The 20,007-nt window shown below is 43.0% G+C and overlaps 2 protein-coding genes across 2 annotated transcripts in view; both read left to right on the forward strand.

The window, feature by feature from the left end:
- Positions 1–19,806, forward strand: part of LOC133651951 (MKRN2 opposite strand protein-like) — a 21,368-nt gene extending 1,562 nt beyond the window's left edge. Inside the window, exons 2-5 of the mRNA XM_062050231.1 lie at positions 16,922–17,200; positions 19,161–19,210; positions 19,282–19,450; positions 19,531–19,806. Coding sequence (XP_061906215.1) covers positions 16,998–17,200; positions 19,161–19,210; positions 19,282–19,450; positions 19,531–19,753 — 645 coding nt within the window. The 5' untranslated portion in view covers positions 16,922–16,997 and the 3' untranslated portion in view covers positions 19,754–19,806. The remainder of the gene's footprint in view (positions 1–16,921; positions 17,201–19,160; positions 19,211–19,281; positions 19,451–19,530) is intronic.
- LOC133651958 (MKRN2 opposite strand protein-like) lies at positions 14,892–16,069 on the forward strand. The gene is made up of 3 exons (XM_062050242.1): positions 14,892–15,245; positions 15,312–15,480; positions 15,553–16,069. Exons 1-3 carry the CDS (start codon positions 15,152–15,154, stop codon positions 15,797–15,799), a joined length of 510 nt encoding a protein of 169 aa, XP_061906226.1. The 5' UTR covers positions 14,892–15,151; the 3' UTR covers positions 15,800–16,069.
- Positions 19,807–20,007: the final 201 nt, after the last annotated feature.

Consider the following 20,007-nt stretch of genomic DNA (forward strand, 5'->3'; position numbering starts at 1 on the left):
ATATTATTATTATTATGGCGGCGCATGGCGATGGCGATGCTGCGGCTCTGCTAACGCTCTTGGGAGTGTAGAGCGATTTGGCAAAAAACACCCGTCATTTCTGTCAATTTCATGGCTGGCTCAAAGCGTGAACACTCTGTGATCACATACGACCGACAGACAATTCTGGATGTGGATGGATCGGGTCGTTATAGACTGAAAGATGCATGTACGGTGGACCTCCTCGCTAGCATGGGAATACTTCGTGGGCTACATCGAGCGGCCTTTGTAGCAGCGGAGTCAAGTGCTAGCGGTGACCGCCAATGGAGACGACATAGGCGGTGCGAGCGGAAGCAGAAGCGGGGATGCCGAGCTGGGCTAACAACAAAGAGAAAAGCTAACCAAAGAAACGTGGAGTCTCCGGGTAAGAAGCCATTTAAACTAGAACTAGCCGGCGTCAGGCTGGATAATCCCTGCACACATAGCAATTCTCTTAGAATAAAACACAACTCACATAATGTTTTTTCTTTTGTGACCGTGTCAGAGGCAGACATACATTGTACTGAGGTAGCTAACTATGATGCGTTCAGTTTATCGCAACATCAAGCAAACAATCTGAATATCCCCGTCGTATCAATTCCTAGATATGGTCGAAACTATTTAAAGTGCAATACGCATAATAAACGCAACATTATTAATATTGCTACTTCGGATCATTTCAACAAACAATCCTCAAAACAGCCCACTACCTATAATATGGGCTTTTTAAACATAAGATCATTATCTTCCAAAACGTTATTAGTTAATGAAGTCATTAGAGACAACAAACTTGACGTCGTTGGTCTCGCCGAGACCTGGCTCAAGCCAGACGATTTTTTTGCGCTAAATGAAGCATCTCCTCCTGGCTATACCAATACACATGTTGCCAGACCTCTTAAAAGGGGAGGGGGTGTCACACTAATATACAATGAAAACTATAATCTTACACCTAACCTAAATAATAAATATAACTCGTTTGAGGTGCTCACTTTGAGGTTTGTCACACCGCTGCCTCTCCACCTGGCTGTTATCTACCGCCCCCCTGGGCCCTATTCGGACTTCATCAGTGAATTCTCAGAGTTTGTTGCCGATCTAGTGACGCACGCCGACAATATAATCATAATGGGGGACTTTAATATCCATATGAATACCCCATCGGACCCTCCATGCGTGGCGCTCCAGACTATAATTGATAGCTGTGGTCTTACACAAATAATAAATGAACCCACGCATCGCAACGGTAATACGATAGATCTAGTGCTTGTCAGGGGTGTCACCACCTCTAAAGTTACGATACTCCCGTACACTAAAGTAATGTCCGACCATTACCTTATAAAATTCGAAGTTCTGACTCATTGTCAACAAACTAATAATAATAATAATAACTACTATAGCACCCGCAACATTAATGCTGCCACAACGACGACTCTTACTGACCTACTGCCTTCGGTAATGGCACCATTCCCAAATTATGTGGGCTCTATTGATAACCTCACTAACAACTTTAATGACGCCCTGCGCGACACCATTGATATTGTAGCACCGCTAAAGCTAAAAAAGGCCCCTAAAAGGCGTACCCCATGGTTTACAGAAGAAACTAAAGCCCAGAAATTATCATGTAGAAAGCTGGAACGCAAATGGCGTGCGACTAAACTTGAGGTTTTCCATCAAGCATGGTGTGATAGTTTAATAACTTATAAACGCATGCTTACCTCAGCTAAAGCTAAATATTACTCAAATCTCATCCACCTCAACAAAAATGATCCTAAATTTCTGTTTAGTACGGTAGCATCGCTAACCCAACAAGGGACTTCTCCCAGTAGCTCCACCCACTCAGCAGATGACTTTATGAATTTCTTTACTAAGAAAATTGAAGTCATTAGAAAAGAGATTAAAGACAATGCATCTCAGCTACAACCGGGTTCTATTAACACAAATACGACTGTATATACGACAGACACTGCCCTCCAAAATAGTTTCTCTCTCTTTGATGAAATAACATTGGAGGAATTGTCAAAATGTGTAAATGGGACAAAACAAACAACATGTTTACTTGACCCAATTCCTGGGAAACTTATTAAGGAGCTTTTTGTATTATTAGGTCCATCAGTATTAAATATTATAAATTTATCACTTTCCTCTGGCACTGTTCCCCTAGCATTCAAAAAAGCGGTTATTCACCCTCTACTCAAAAGACCTAACCTCGATCCTGATCTCCTGGTAAACTACCGGCCGGTGTCCCACCTTCCGTTTATCTCGAAAATCCTCGAAAAAATTGTAGCACAGCAGCTAAATGAACACTTAGCGTCTAACAATCTCTGTGAACCTTTTCAATCCGGTTTCAGGGCAAATCACTCTACGGAGACAGCCCTCGCAAAAATGACTAATGATCTATTGCTAACGATGGATTCTGATGCTTCATCTATGTTGCTGCTTCTTGATCTTAGCGCCGCTTTCGATACTGTTGATCATAATATTTTATTAGAGCGTATCAAAACGTGTATTGGGATGACAGACTTAGCCTTGTCTTGGTTTAACTCTTATCTTACTGACAGGATGCAGTGTGTCTCCCATAACAATGTGACCTCGGACTATGTTAAGGTAACGTGCGGAGTTCCCCAGGGTTCGGTTCTTGGCCCTGCACTCTTTAGTATTTACATGCTGCCGCTAGGTGACATCATACGCAAATATGGTGTTAGCTTTCACTGTTATGCTGATGACACCCAACTCTACATGCCCCTAAAGCTGACCAACACGCCGGATTGTAGTCAGCTGGAGGCCTGTCTTAATGAAATTAAACAATGGATGTCCGCTAACTTTTTGCAACTCAACGCTAAGAAAACGGAAATGCTGATTATCGGTCCTGCTCAACACCGACACCTATTTAAAAATACCACCTTAACATTTGACAACCAAACAATTAAACAAGGTGACTCTGTAAAGAATCTGGGTATTATCTTCGACCCAACTCTCTCGTTTGAGTCGCACATTAAAAGTGTTACTAAAACGGCCTTCTTTCATCTCCGTAATATCGCTAAAATTCGTCCCATTTTGTCCACAAGCGATGCTGAGATCATTATCCATGCGTTCGTTACATCTCGTCTCGATTACTGTAACGTTTTATTTTCGGGCCTCCCTATGTCTAGCATTAAAAGATTACAGATGGTACAAAATGCGGCTGCTAGACTTTTGACAAAAACAAGAAAGTTTGATCATATTACGCCTATACTGGCTCACTTGCACTGGCTTCCTGTGCACCTAAGATGCGACTTTAAGGTTTTACTACTTACGTATAAAATACTACACGGTCAAGCTCCTGCCTATCTTGCCGATTGTATTGTACCATATGTACAAGAAATCTGCGTTCAAAGAACTCCGGCTTATTAGTGATTCCCAGAGCCCAAAAAAAGTCTGCGGGCTATAGAGCGTTTTCTATTCGGGCTCCAATACTATGGAATGCCCTCCCGGTAAAAGTTAGAGATGCTACCTCAGTAGAAGCATTTAAGTCTCATCTTAAAACTCATTTGTATACTCTAGCCTTTAAATAGACTCCCTGTTTAGACCAGTTGATCTGCCGTTTCTTTTCTTTTCTTTTCTACTCTGCTCCAAACCCGGGGTGGACCGCTAGCCTGTTCATCAGATGGGGACATCTCTACGCTGCTGACCCGTCTCCACTCGGGATGGTTCCTGCTTGCCCCACTATGGACCGGACTCTCGCTGATGTGTTAGACTTTCACAATATTATGTCAGACCCACTCGACATCCATTGCTTTCGGTCTCCCCTAGAGGGGGGGGGTTACCCACATATGCGGTCCTCTCCAAGGTTTCTCATAGTCATTCACATTGACGTCCCACTGGGGTGAGTTTTCCTTGCCCGTATGTGGGCTCTGTACCGAGGATGTCGTTGTGGCTTGTACAGCCCTTTGAGACACTTGTGATTTAGGGCTATATAAATAAACATTGATTGATTGATTGATTGATTGATTAAGAAAAAGGATCCTTAAATGTGCAGCAATACACCTCATTTTGCTACCCACATCAATTATTTTTATATTTTTTATACAATAAACTAAGCCAAAAAAACTCATAACAGACATACCTTTTTTTGGAAAAAACAAAAACAGGGCGTCACACAGTCCACGGCAAACGGAATCTCTCTCCACTAAAGAATAAAGAAAAAAATACACACTCATATAAATGCTACAGCGGCACACAAGATGTCCACACAGACACACAGCAGAGCCCCTGACCCGTGCACAAACTCATGAGACAGGAGACCCCACAACAACTGCAGCTAGCAGTAAGCTAACCAAGCTAATCCACACATCCTTTAGCATACAAAAGTTCGTTTTTTTTTCAACAATTCAACAGCCATTCGGGAATTCAACACACGTGCACACCAACAAGTCACAAAACAGTGTGCATTCCCACAAAACACTTTTAAAAACGACAACCAAAAAGTTTATAAAAAAACAAAAGGAGAGAGACATAAACGTGACTTACCAGCTCCGAGCGTCAGTGCTCACTGAAGCTGGTCACAAAGGTGCCATGCCAAATCACCCCCCAGGGAAACAAAAAGGTATGTAACGGAAAATAATAGAGTGGAACTTATTTACAATGAGAAACACTTTTGGGGAAGTTCACAACAAAAAATGTTGTGAATAATTGACCAAAATTAAAATAAAATAAAATAAAATTTAGCTCGGCTACATACTCCCCTCTGAACTTCACCAAAATACTTCAAGACTTAGCACAGTACTCCAATACATTCACGTTATGCAACTTATTAGTTACTCATATCATTGAGAAAATGACCAAGGAGGGCTGCGCAATCCTCCTGGATACACTTGCAAAAAGAGGTGCCTTTTACACCACCTTACACTTTACTTTACAAAGGTAATAAAAAAATATACCTTTAACAAGACAATGAGTACCTAATATTTATCATTGCTACTGTAATACAAGTTCAACCCAAACATTGGATTAAACAACTACTTGATGGTTTACAAAGGTTTGTAACTCAAACAGATATTTTCTTCTGGGTCATGTTCTGAATTAGCCTATCTACAGGTTTCACCAGCCTACCCACCCTCGTTCTTATACGGGAGACAACACTGATTGCTGTGCTTGGGGGGTCGTCGCTATGGCCTGTCCTATCAACCACATTTGACACACTCCTTGGCCTCTGGCTGGCACTTTCATCCAGATCAGGGTCTTCAAGCTCCTCATCAGCATCCAGACATTCTGATGGCGAATTGGCAGAAGCACTGTCCAGAATCCAACTGGCTGTTCGGTCTTCTGTGACATCTCCCGTCACCACATCCGAAACCCGACTTTGTGTCTCAACATGACTTGACTCAGATGATTCAGTGAATGATGATTCAACATACTCTTCATTCTCCAAATTAAGTGGAAGAAAGTTGACACACAGGAGGCGGTTGCGATGGACAACCCTTTCGTGACCACTGCAAGTGTTCCTTATCCGGTAGGTATGACACATTGGGTCTCTTGAGACAACCACATACGGTACAGCCTCCCATTTGTCCGACAACTTCTTGCGTGCCCTTTCACATTTGTTTGACAAGAGTACTTGGTCTCCCTCAGCGATATCATGACCTTTGGTCCTTTGGTTGTACAGTTCAGTTTGATGACGCTGACTGGTGACAGCATTGGCCTGGGCAGATGATAATGCTTCTTTTAGCTCCTCCCTCAGTTTGAGGACATATTTATCATAGTCAGCAATGTCACAGTCCCTCTCCACATTGTGGAACATTACATCAACTGGGAGTCTGGGAATTCTCCCGTACATTAGATAAAACGGGGCATAGCCCGTCGACTCATGGGCGGTGCAGTTGTAGGCGAAAGTCAATGTCTGCAACATTTGGGGCCATTTTTGTTTGGCTCTTGGAGGGAGAGCTCTGATCATGCTTCCCAATGTCCGGTTAAAGCGTTCGACCACACCGTTTCCCATGGGATGATAAGCTGTTGTCATCGACTTCTTTACCCCAGAGATCAGCAGCAACTCTCGGATCAACTGGCTCTCAAAGTTGGCTCCTTGGTCGGAGTGAATTCTCTCTGGAAAGCCGTAGACACAGAAGTATCGATCCCAGAGTTGACGAGCAACCTGCTTTGCTGACTGATCATGACATGGGAAGGCGTGAGCCATTTTTGTGAAATGGTCAGTGACGACCAGGACATCCACAGTATTTCCATTTGGGATTTCAGCTGACCAAAAGTCAATGCAGACCATCTCGAGAGGGCTTGTTGTTTTGATGCTCTCGAGAGGCGCTCTCCCTTCGGGTTCGGGTGTCTTGCTCACCACACAGCGCTTGCACGACTTGACATATTCACGGACTTCTCGTTCCATGTCAATCCAAAAGAACCTCTGCCTCGCCAGGTATAGAGTCCTATGCTGTCCTTGATGCCCAGCCTCGTCATGGACACCCTGCAGAGCCTGCTTGGCCAGTGATGCAGCCACAACATACTGGTACCGCCTTCTCCCAGTTAGTGAATCTTTGCTCACTCTATATAGGATGCCATCCAACATCTTGAGCTTCTCCCACTGCTTTAGAGTCTTCTGGACTTTGAGAGGCTCTTTAACTCTTTCTCTCCTCGATGGCCTCCTGCCACGTGCCACATAGTGAATGACTCTTGCCAGTATAGTGTCTTCCTGTTGCTTGTCTTGAAGCTCTTTAAGGGAGAAGACGGGTAAGGCACTTTCTCCTGGTGGAACAATCTTATGTACATCATTTACCAGCCAAGAGATCACTCTCCCTTTGGGTCCCTCACCCCACTCAATCTGACCATCCAGGACTGCCGTCAGTTCTTCACTGCTCATTGAACTGCATGCCATTTCAGATCCGCCCAGTTTTACCTCTTGGCTGTTGGTACTCAGCCGAAACACATCCTGTATCCTGCCATCCCGAATATGTTTCGCTTCCTCGAGCAGAGCCTCATATGGTTCTGCTATAAGTCTCTTGCTGACCCGTGGCTTGATGAAGGGTTGCCTGCTCAAGGCATCTGCAACGATGTTCTTACTGCCTGGGATATATTGGATACTGAAGTCATATGGAGCCAACTTCGACACCCACCGCTGTTCACAAGCGTCCAACTTTGGCTTTGTGAGGATGTAGGTTAGCGGGTTATTATCAGTCCAAACAGTGAAGGAGTGTCCCTTCAGCCAATGGCTGAATTTGTCGCACACTGACCACTTGAGAGCGAGGAACTCCAAATGATGGGCTGGATACTTGGTTTGTGAGCGACTCAGGGCTTTGCTTGCGAAGGCTATGGGACGTTCTTTGCTCCCTCCTTCAGGGACTTGAGAGAGGACAGCGCCCAATCCATCCAATGAAGCGTCGGTTGAGAGGATGAAAGGGCGACCAAAGTCCGGATGGGCCAACACAACTGAGTTCAACAGAGCAGCCTTTAGTTGGTTGAATGCGTCACTCTGTTCTTGAGCCCAATCCCCTGGGCTGAGCCTTTTAAAGTGAGAAGCCCGTTTTGCGTTGGCCTTTCCAGTCGCAGCAGCGGTCAGAGAGAACAGGGGCTTCGCCATACTGGAACAGTTTTGTATGAATCTCTGGTAATACATTACCATACCGAGAAAAGACTTAATCTTTTTTGCTGAAGGTGTGACTCCATCCTCCATCATCAAGTCCGCTTCACTTATGTCTGTAATGACTTGTATCTTTTCAGAATCAGTGGAAACCCCATTCTCATCAATGATGTGGCCCAAGAACTTGACACTTCGCCAGAGGAAATGACACTTCTTCGGAGCCAACTTAAGCCCATGTCCTTTCAACCGCTTAAAGACCATTTCGAGTCTTTTGAGGGCTTCCTCTTCATTTGAGGCAAAGACCAAAACATCGTCGAGGTAGCACAGCAGGGTCAAAAAGTTTTGGTCTCCGAAGACACTCATCATGAGGCGCATGAAACTTGCCGGGCTGTTGCACAGGCCTTGGGGTAGTCGGTTGAACTCATGGAGGCCTACTGGTGTAGTGAAGGCAGTAAACTTCTTGTCCTGTTCGTGCATGGGGACATTGTAGAACCCCGATGTCAAGTCCATGGCGCTAAATATGGCATTTCCCCCTAGCGCAGCCAAACAGTCAGCTTGGTGAGGTACTGGATGGGCATCCTTCACGGTGCGTGCATTAAGCCACCGGTAGTCCATACAAATGCGTAGTTCCCCACTCTTTTTCCAAACCAGTACTAATGGCGAGGCCCACTCACTTGACGACTTGCGTATGATGTTCTTCTCCTCCATCTCAGAAAGGACCTCTCTTAGTTTCTGGTATTGACTTGGTGGGACACGGCGGTATGCTAGTCGGAAGGGGCGCTCATCAGTCAGATGGATCCTGTGGACGAAGTCTTTGGCTAGGCCACAGTCCAGCTTGTCCTTGGAGAACACCTGATCATGCCTCTGTATGAGTTCCACAAGTTGACTCTTCCAATAAGGGGACACTTCACATGAGTGGATGTCTATGTCGTCCAATCCAAGATCAGCAAGCTTATCCTGAAGGGCGAGACTTACAGAGGTGTCAGGGACATGGTCAGTGTCTACTCTTACGCTTTGGCCTTGTGCTTTTAGCTCCGTGCTGGCGACATAGTCCACTCCAAGCTCAAAGTCTTCAAGTGCCACATATGGTGAAACATCAGCTAACTTCATGTTCCTCCTCAGTGTCACAGGCTTGTCACTCGGGTTCACAACCTTCACAGGAACCCACCTGTCTCCGCTCATTGACGCCACAGTTCTCCCTACCATGACGCTCTTCTGGTTGGAGTGTGATTTGGCTGGTTCCACCACTTCCCTCTGAGATAGGAGCCTTTCCAGGAAGCTTTCCCCACACTATGTGCTCCTGTTTTGGTACCAGTGTCACGGCATTAGTAAGCTTCACAGTTCCAATGATGTCTGGGATAATGTCACCTTTCCATCTTGTTATGCCCGAGAGCATGCTCAAGAACTGCTCGATGCCTGGTTCACCAGTAGAGTCAGCTTTACTCATCACGCGCCAATAGCTGGGATCTTGCTTGAATTGGCGTAGCAAGTGTTTCAGCAAATTGGTGCCTACTATCATTTGGTCACGCTGGCCTGGCACGACTAGTGTGGGCACGATTGCTTCTTGTCCGTAGATTTTCAACTTTAACTGGTGAATGCACTTGGGTCGCACATGCACACCACCACAACCCACCAGAAAAATGTCTTTGGTGGACTGGGCACCCTCTGTCAGCAACCCTGCCTCCTCTTCTGCTTCTTCACTCATCGTACAAGCCATTGAACCAGTGTCTAGCATAGCATACAGTGCAACTTGGTCATTCACCAGCACATCAGTGTAGAATAGATCATCTGCCTTCTCAAGTTTGTGTATATTCTGGAAAATCATGACACTACCATTCGGTGCAGTCTTACAGCTCTCTTCATATATTGCATGTATGTCTTCTTCAGTTTTGAGGGTCTGACATGACGCACTCACACTTTGCCCTCCACAATGTGAGCGACTCAGTTTCCCTGGTTGGGTGTGTGGTTCTCTGCTTGGGTTTGGCGTGGAGCGGCCCGTGGGCAATCTCTCCTTGTGTGGCCAGGTTCCAGACACCCAAAGCACCTCTTCTCTTTCATGCAGTGTTCACGTGTAATGTGAGTTTTGTCACCACATACACGGCAAGAAGTGGGGCGTGTCCACTGGGTTGGCTGTTGGACAGGGGAGGCTGCTCTGGCCAAAATGCCTTCTAGCATGCTTAAAGGCCTACTGAAATGAATTTTTTTTATTTAAACGGGGATAGCAGATCTATTCTATGTGTCATACTTGATCATTTCGCGATATTGCCATATTTTTGCTGAAAGGATTTAGTATAGAACAACAACGATAAAGATTGCAACTTTTGGTATCTGATAAAAAAAAGGCTTGCCCCTACCGGAAGTAGCGTGACGTAGTCAGTTGAACATATACGCAAAGTTCCCTATTGTTTACAATGATGGCCGCATGAAGTGAGAGAGATTCGGACCGAGAAAGCGACAATTTCCCCATTAATTTGAGCGAGGATGAAAGATTTGTGGATGAGTAAAGTGCAAGTGAAGGACTAGTGGGGAGTTGAAGCTATTCAGATAGGGAAGATGCTGTGAGACCCGGGGGTGACCTGATATTCAGCTGGGAATGACTACAACAGTAAATAAACACAAGACATATATATACTCTATTAGCCACAACACAACCAGGCTTATATTTAATATGCCACAAATTAATCCTGCATAAAAACACCTGCGTGTTTGTTATGCTAGCTCCTAGCTCCTCTGCTAGCTCCTAGCTCCATAGAACACGCCAATACAATTCAAACACCTGATCAACACACACAATCACTCAGCCCAAAAGACCGTTTACCTAACCCAAGGTTCATAAAGCTTATATATTTTTAAAAAGTTACGTACGTGACGCGCACATACGGTCAAGTTATCGAATGTTTAGCAGCCAAGGCTGCATACTCACGGTACCTGATATTCAGCTGGGAATGACTACAACAGTAAATAAACACAAGACATATATATACTCTATTAGCCACAACACAACCAGGCTTATATTTAATATGCCACAAATTAATCCTGCATAATAACACCTGCGTGTTTGTTATGCTAGCTCCTAGCTCCTCTGCTAGCTCCTAGCTCCATAGAACACGCCAATACAATTCAAACACTTGATCAACACACACAATCACTCAGCCCAAAAGACCGTTCACCTAACCCAAGGTTCATAAAGCTTATATATTTTTAAAAAGTTACGTACGTGACGCGCACTTACGGTACGGTACGTGTTATGCTAGCTCCTAGCTCCTCTGCTAGCTCCTAGCTCCATAGAACACGCCAATACAATTCAAACACATGATCAACACACACAATCACTCAGCCCAAAAGACCGTTCACCTAACCCAAGGTTCATAAAGCTTATATATTTTAAAAAAGTTACGTACATACGCAAAAAAAAGCCAAAGCTGCATACTCACAGTAGCACGTCTGCGTCTTTGTCATCCAAATCAAAGTAATCCTGGTAAGAGTCTGTGTTGTCCCAGTTCCCTACAGGCGTCTGTGTATCCAAATCAAAAGTCCTCCTGGTTAGAGTCTCTGTTATCCGAGTTCTTCCATCTTGACTGCATCTTTCGGGAATGTAAACAAAGAAGCGCCGGCTGTGTACTGTTGTGGCTGACTACGTTCGAAAAATACGTCCATTTCGCACCGACAACTTTCTTCTTTGCTTGCTTGGCTTCCTTCTCCATAATGCAATGAACATGATTGAAACAGATTCACGAACACAGATGTCCAGAATACTGTGGAATTATGAAATGAAAACAGAGCTTTTTCATATCGGCTTCAATGTGGAAGGCATACCCGTGTTCGCCGGGCTACGTCACACGCATACGTCATCCTCAGAGGCGTTTCGAACCGGAAGTTTAGCGGCAAATTTAAAATGTCACTTTATAAGTTAACCCGGCCGTATTGGCATGTGTTATAATGTTAAGATTTCATCATTGATATATAAACTATCAGACTGCGTGGTCGGTAGTAGTGGGTTTCAGTAGGCCTTTAGTACTCGTTCTAAAGCCCCTGCTTCTGAAGTGGTGACCGCTCTCACCTTTGTCTGTGTGGAAGGTTCTTGAACACCCGCTCTCGTTGCAGTCAGCTCCTCAACTACAGGTTGACAGGTAGTGGTAGCTGCTGTCACCATTTTGAACTTCTCTGTTCTATTGGCCCTCTTCCTTGCCTGATGCTCCCTCTGGTGCTCATCGATAGCTTCTTGAACCTCCACGGCTGACCATTTGCTGATAGGCTTGCATCGGAACACACTGGAGAGTTCGGGGTTGGGGCAGTTCCTGATGAACATCATAGCAATTTGCGCTGACATGTTCTCCATCTTCTCTCCACTTTTCAGCAGATGCTGGTCAGCGTGCTCAGCTGCTGTATTGAGCCGAACCCAGTAATCCACTGGGTTGTCATTTGCGTCAGGCTGTGTAGAATAGAAATCAGCCATCGGTAAGCCAGACATGGGAGAGTCACTGAAGTATCTTCTGAGTATGTCGTATACCACTTCAGGGTGTGTGTTGATATCAGCACTACTCTTCAGCCCCACTTTAACGATACTCTTAGCTCGTCCCAAAAGATGACTGAGGATTTCATCCGTCTGCGCTGTAGTCGGACAATTCTTTTTATGCAGGTAAGCGTCCATCATATCTATCCACTCCTGTACGGTGTATTTGTCTGAGCCATCCCCCCTAAACATCGATGGTTCCTTGACAGCTGCATTTACCGTGATGTTCAGTCGAGACAAATCAACTGGGGAGGGCATGGGCTCGAGCGGGGGTGGAGTCATGGGGTGTGGGCAACTTAGTGTGGGGAAAGGTGTTTGGTTGGCTAATATGCGGCTAACAACAGTGTCACCAATGTGGGTTCCCAACTCCCCTAAAATGTCACGCAATTGTGCCAGGGTGTCATTATTAGCAACGGTGGGAGTGGAAAACATTTGCCTTGCTACAGGGGTACCATCAGGGCTGCTACAGCCTGGCTGCCTAGCTTGCTCTGCATTCCCTGCTTGCATCCACCCTCTACCCCTCCCAAATGGTGTAAAGTCCATTATATTTCAAACACAATGAATATAACAATGGAAATATGACGTTAAAATAAAATGTAACTATACAGAGACACGTTGTATAGAGACACTGTACGTGAGGAAACGTAATGAGAAATTGTTGAAAAACACAGCCACAGTAAAACAAAATCACTTTTTATTAAAAGTCTCAACGATCAACGGATCCTTTCTGATTGCTGTATGATACGCTTACTTGCTCACAGCATAACCTCGGCGATCTGCAGCAGCTGATCTGAAGAATCCGGGTCACGGCACCATTTTGTAACAGTTAGCGTTCTGCGTTGTGTATTTTCTTAGTGAGGCACACACACCGGAGTTGAATCACGGGGATTTATTCACCTTTTTTTGGAAAAAACAAAAACAGGGCGTCACACACAGTCCACGGCAAACGGAATCTCTCTCCACAGCTCCGAGCGTCAGTGCTCACTCAATTCAATTATACATGTTTAAATGTGGAAATGGAAATAATAATAATAAAGGTAAAAAAAAGCATAATAGTCTCAAATAAATTAATTAAATAAAACACAGTATATAAAATATATACTTCAGCAAATAACAATATATATTAAGAAAAAGGATCCTTAAATGTGCAGCAATACACCTCATCTTTCCCACCCACATCAATTATTTTTATATTTTTTATACAATAAACTAAGCCAAAAAAACTCATAACAGACATACCTTTTTTTGGAAAAAACAAAAACAGGGCGTCACACACAGTCCACGGCAAACGGAATCTCTCTCCACTAAAGAATAAAGAAAAAAATACACACTCATATAAATGCTACAGCGGCACACAAGATGTCCACACAGACACACAGCAGAGCCCCTGACCCGTGCACAAACTCATGAGACAGGAGACCCCACAACAACGGCAGCTAGCAGTAAGCTAACCAAGCTAATCCACACATCCTTTAGCATACAAAAGTTCGTTTTTTTTTCAACAATTCAACAGCCATTCGGGAATTCAACACACATGCACACCAACAAGTCATAAAACAGTGTGCATTCCCACAAAACACTTTTAAAAACGACAACCAAAAAGTTTATAAAAAAACAAAAGGAGAGAGACATAAACGTGACTTACCAGCTCCGAGCGTCAGTGCTCACTGAAGCTGGTCACAAAGGTGCGACGCCAAATCACCCCCCAGGGAAACAAAAAGGTATGTAACGGAAAATAATAGAGTGGAACTTATTTACAATGAGAAACACTTTTGGGGAAGTTCACAACAAAAAATGTTGTGAATAATTGACCAAAATTAAAATAAAATAAAATAAAATTTAGCTCGGCTACATGTACATATTTATATACAGATTTGAACAATAAGTTCTTCACTAAAATATATTTATTAATTGTGGTTCTTACAAAAAATATATCTTATAAAATATAAAAGCTAAAATGTCTCATAAAGCTCTGCCCCTTTAATCAGTGCATACTAAATAATTTAACTTTAGCCTACTACTACAACCATATTATTTACCAGTAACATAAAGTCAAACAGAGGCAGAGGTGTCCTGCCACAGTCAGTAACAAATAAACAGAAAACAGTAGAGGTGGTAGATAGACACAGAGCTTCATCAAACATCTGATCCACTGAACAAGCTCCAAAAATCTTTAACTTTAGACTGCCATCAGTTTTACTCCCTACACTTAACCATGTGTTTCCTACTGCCTGCAGACTTTGCACCCTTTGTTATATACACATGTTGTGTTTCTAATATAAATACATTTAATAAAGTCAAATACAAATAAGGCAACAAGAGAAGTATCCTACACTTCTCTTTTGTAAAGTAAATCTGAACAGCCGATATCAACTATATGATTTGCCTGAGAAGTTGGAGAGGACAAAAATGAATAAAATTTAAAAATAAAAATAAATAAAAAATCTATTTGTGGCGGACGTAATTCTTTCGTGGCGGGCCGCCACAAATAAATGAATGTGTGGGAAACACTGGACCACGAGGAACAACATTCTCTGGTCTGATGAGACCAAGATTGAACTCTTTGGCGTGAATGCCAGGCATCATGTTTGGAGTAAGGCACCGCTCATCACCAGGCCAATACCATCACTACAGTGAAGCATGGTGGTGGCAGCATCATGCTGTGGGGATGGTTTTCAGCGACAGGAACTGGGAGACAAGTCAGGATAAAGGGAAAGATGAATGCAGCAATGTACAGAAATATCTTGAATGAAAAACTAAGGCTTCCCATCCAACCTGATGGAGCTTGAGAGGCGCTGCAAAGATGAATGGGCGAAACTGCCCAAAGATAAGTGTGTCAAGCTTGTGGCATTGTATTCAAAAATACTTGAGGCTGTAATTGCTGCCAAAGGTTAATTAACAAAGTATTGAACTAAGGATGTGAATACTTATGAACATGTGATTTATTTATTTTTAGTTTAAAAAAAATTAAATAACTATTTGCAAATTTAAAAAATCACATTGTCATTATTGCTTACTACCTGTAGAATTCTGAGGACAAAAATGAGTTTATTCCATTTTGCAATATGTCTGGATGCACTGTTGCTGTTTTTCTGACATGTTGTGTCTGCAGTGAAGAGAAAGATTCAGAGCTCCATGTTGGCATCTCCAGCTCTGATGGTAATGTCAGACTTGGTGCTCAGTAGTTCTTTGAAAGACACGTCCTCAGTAGAATTTCTGTCGCAGGACTGGTGTTCAGTTATACAGAGTTTGGCGTTCAGCGTCAGGTGCAGGGCTGGGAACAGAGCATCATCATCCCTCTGGTCGCCCCCGGCAACCACATCTCAGACTTTAAAAGAAAGTGGGACACACAACTAGGGGAGTTTGCCGCCCTGGACATCTGGACGCCAGACAGGTTCTTGCCCCAACTCGAACCGTCTCACCTGTGTTGCAGTCTGTGATCACATAACTCACTCTCCGCCCCCAGGTTTCAGGAGGAGAGGGAGTTTGGCTCGTGTTGCTATGGTTTCGCTCTGGGCTTCATTAACCGGGTGATGACGTTGCAGGGAAAGCAGTCAATCAGCAGAGAGTGTTTCACCTCTCACTACGTGCTCCCCAGGATTGAGAGCGCCTCTCGATACCTGTCAGTGTTCCATCACGTCCGTCGCCATGGATACTGTGGTGCTGAAGGGAACCTTGAACAACTTTCAGACTGGAACGCTTTTGTCTCCTAGGTTCTTTGAACTTACCGCCAGCTTGGACTAGACCAGAAGGTCTGTTTCCATGGCGACGGCTTCACACGTGACGTGCAAAGAGTGTCAGTTTGTGCTCGGCTCACACGTCGGTCAGGTCACGTTTTGACAGACGACATGGATTTACAAGCTGCATCCGTGGAAGATGATAATCCTACTGTCCAAACATTACAATAATTACAGTAATAACATTGATGTAACACTTTCCTGACTTATATTTTTTTTGACAACATTAAAAGTAGAACCAGAGGAAGGCAAAGTACTTGTCAGCTTTTTTCTTCAAATACAAAAAGGTGACGCTTAAACACATGACGTAAACAAACTTTAAATGGCAAAAAGCAAGCAAACAAAAAAATATGGTAAGTGTCAACATGTTTTAATTTTCAGTAATAGGAGAATCAGGGAATTATAGTGTCCCTCCCTACCCTATACGCATATGTGGGGGGGTCCGTTTTGTGTGAAGAAGAGCATGTAAATGTTCAGTGAATGACAGGGCACTTAATATGAAATGTATATTCGCTGATGAGAATATAATGGCAAATTTCCCTGAATATTTACACATTTTGCAAAAGAATAAAAAATGGGGTCAATTTCCCATCAATTTGTTTTAGTACAAAGCATGCATTAAATTTAATTTGAGTTTCATTAATAAAAAGTGTTTTGCATAATTAAAGAGGGCGGGCCACCATATAAAATTCTACTCGGGGCCCAATTTGAGAAGTGGTAGGATGTGATGTTCCTTAATGTAAAGCATATCTTAAAATAATTAAACTACACATTAAAAAAAAGTAGATTTTATGATGAAATACTGTTAGCTCAGTGGCCAGAATTTTACTGTAAAAATAAGTGGTACCATTTTTCCATTTACACTAATAGACTGTAAAAACAACACAAATGCTGGCAATTGAGCTGCTAATTTCTTACTGTAAAATCTACAGATTTGTTTACAGTGCACCATACCAAATAATGACCTTTGACCTGTGCATGTGGGACATGGTGTAAGCTTTTTTTTACTCTGGCAGACTAGGAATAAGAACAAAATTGAGTGAAATTTGAAGCGTTGCGTGTACCTGAACCATCTAAATGGGCCGTGCAACCCGATAGGCGGGAGGCTGACGTTGCGTGACGGCAGCTGCACTGTAAGCCGGCACTCCGGCGATTAAGAAGCGAAGCTGCGGCCATGGAGCGCAGCGTCATCCGTCTGAGCCACTGCCACAAGGACATCTTCTGCTTCTCACTACCGGAGGAGTGTCCTGCCTGTGGGGAACGACTGAAGGGAGGCAGGCTTCAGGAGGCGCCAGTCAGCCTGCCCTCCCCGCTGGCTGACGGACACAAGAGCTCCTGCTGCCTCCTCATCACACCCACTGATGACAACATGCGCAGGTAGACTGATGTCCCTCTCTTACTGCTAACTCCATTCCAGCAAAAATATCAGCTGTTCTCCAAAATACATCAATGGGTTCACTCTGAGCGTGTTTAGCTTTTTATATTGGTACACTTCTACCCAAACAAGGGTTGTTGAAAGGATAAGGTTGAAGTTACAGGAAACTTACTCAAATTCAAAGCAGTACGACTTAAGCGTCACCTTATGTATCATCCTCACTTTCCCTATACAAGAAATGCTTCACTTCTTTTTACACTTTTGTGACACTGAAGACACAGTTCATATTATACACTTAGAGGTGGGTAGAGTAGCCAAAACATTGTACTCAAGTACCAATACTTTAGAGCAGTGATTCTCAAACTGTGGTACATGTACCACTAGTGGTATAGGCTCCATCCAGTGATACACCAACGATTTGATTCATTATTTAAGTACAGTGTTTCTATTTTCATATAGTCAAACCCAGTTTTACTGTTCAAACTGGGTCTAATGTTACAGTGTCGAAAATATTAAATTTACTTGTTAAATAAAACCTCTGCCTTGTGTTTAATGAATACGTAGGCCTACTACGCTACTGTATTTGAATATTGGTCATTATGGTGGTAGTTGGAGAGCCAATTGTCTTCTGAGGTGGTACTTTGTGAAAAAAGTTCGACAACCACTGCTTTAGAATAATATAACTTAAGTAAAAAAATGGTCATCTAAATAGTTTATTATAAGTAGGTATTCAGTGAAAAAAACACCTAATACTGAACTTATGAGTAACTTCTGATTTATTTAGTAAATTGTTAAAATTATTTCAATTGCACAACCCTGTGTGTTTGTGTGTGTTTTCATGTGAGAGACTGAGAGACCCCAAAAGGCCACCCATGTCTAAATTGGGGCCCTAAATTTGTAATTTTATTTTGAGGCAAAAAAAAAATCACCCTTTTTTTATCCAGTGATTTATTTAAAATGTTTATGCTTCTTTATTCAAACTTGAATTTATCTTGATGCATGTTTTGTACTGAAACTAATTTGTGGTAAACAAATTGTTCTATAATATTTTTTTGTGTGTGCAAAATTAAAAATTTAACATGAAACAGCATATCTCCCTGATACATTACCTAGCTGGGATTTGATCTCCGTACAACTATTTACCATCCCATTACTAAAGCTTGACGACACTGGGGACAATAAGAAGCAATAAGGAAAATTGCCAATATATTAGCAGGAAGGTTGTAGGAACCATTTGCACAGCGTTTGATATAGGCAGGAGGGCGGGCCCAGGCAGAAAAAAATGTACTACAAAAGATGATGGAATTGTTCTTTTTCATAGTCCCATCCATCCATCCATTTTATACCGCTTGTCCCTTTGTGAGTAAACATTGAAGAGTTATGACGTCATGTCACTTTTTACAGTGTGTAGTTTGAGTGCAGTCATGTGGCTGCCAGGCTGTGTTTGATTGTTGAGATGGAGTCAAAGGGTCACTGGTGCTTACGTTGGATTGGTGAAACAGATCCATGTGACAGAAGTCTCTCTTATGAGCCAAGTGAATACGGCTTAGCAAGCAGTATTATGAATAAGCATAATGATGATATAAAGAAATGTAGCGAAGTAAAAATAGCATTTCTTCTTCACAAAAATACTCAAGTAAGAGTGAAAAGTATGTCACATTAAAACTACTCTGACAAGTACAATTTATCCAAAAAGTTACTTTAGTAAATGTATATAAATACATATAAACCGTTAATAACATACTTTTTCCAAGCACCAAGGGCCACATACTGAACACTCAAAGCCATTTTGGTAAGATTCATTTTGTAAAAAGACTCAAACCAACTCATGTATGTGCTGAGATGTTATATACTGTATACAATATACATACTGTATGTATGTATATTGTATACATACATGCATATTTATTTATGCTTAAAAAAATCCTGTTTTTGAAATTCACACACTGTTTCTTTCTACAGAGACTTTGAAGGAACATCAGATCTGCACACTGGCATCTCCAGCACTTCAGGTGAGGGCTGGGTTCAAAGGTCAGGAAGGGGAACGCCACTTGACTGTGTGTGTGTGTGTGCGTGCGTGTAGGAGTTGTGTACAACTACACTGAGAGAGGAGTAAGCAGAGATGTGAGTGGCTGGCAACACTGCGTCAGCATCCCTCTGGTCAGACCTGACAGGTTCCACCTCCTGGCTCAATGGGATCAGTACCTGGACCGCTTCTCAGACGTACCCTTGTGGGACCCTACCTGGCACAGGTATACCCACAGCAGGACACACACTTTCTTCACTCATTCTTTATTGTCTTTATTCATGTCTTCTTTCACTTGTGTGTCAGCTTCGACGAAGACAACCACAACTGCTTCAGTTTTTGTCTCCAGTTCATCAACAGCGTGTTGTCGGTGGAGGGACGACCTCCTCTGACCAGAGAAACGTTCACCCGCACTTTCATCCTGCCGAGAATGGCGAGGGTCTCCAAGTACATGATGCTGTGCAGACATATCGAGAAAGAATACTTCTATGTGGTGGACAGACAGGCCGAGGGCCAAGACGAAGCCTGAGTAGGATGCTAATGTACAAGACTTATATAATTTTTTTCAGTTTCAACTTTTTATCCGTGTTAATTGTTGTATGTTTTACCAATAAAGCAGTTGTCAGATGTGTCTATATATTTATAATTATAATCTGATTAAAACTGAGATAGGCTCCAGCACCCCCCCGCGACCCCGAAAGGAACACGTGGTAGAAAATGGATGTGATGGATGGATAAAACACAGGACGGATAAACAAAAAAATATTTGAATCTACAAAACCC

This window comes from Entelurus aequoreus, linkage group LG01 (assembly GCF_033978785.1).
Source record: "Entelurus aequoreus isolate RoL-2023_Sb linkage group LG01, RoL_Eaeq_v1.1, whole genome shotgun sequence".
NCBI classification, from domain to species: Eukaryota; Metazoa; Chordata; class Actinopteri; order Syngnathiformes; family Syngnathidae; genus Entelurus; species Entelurus aequoreus.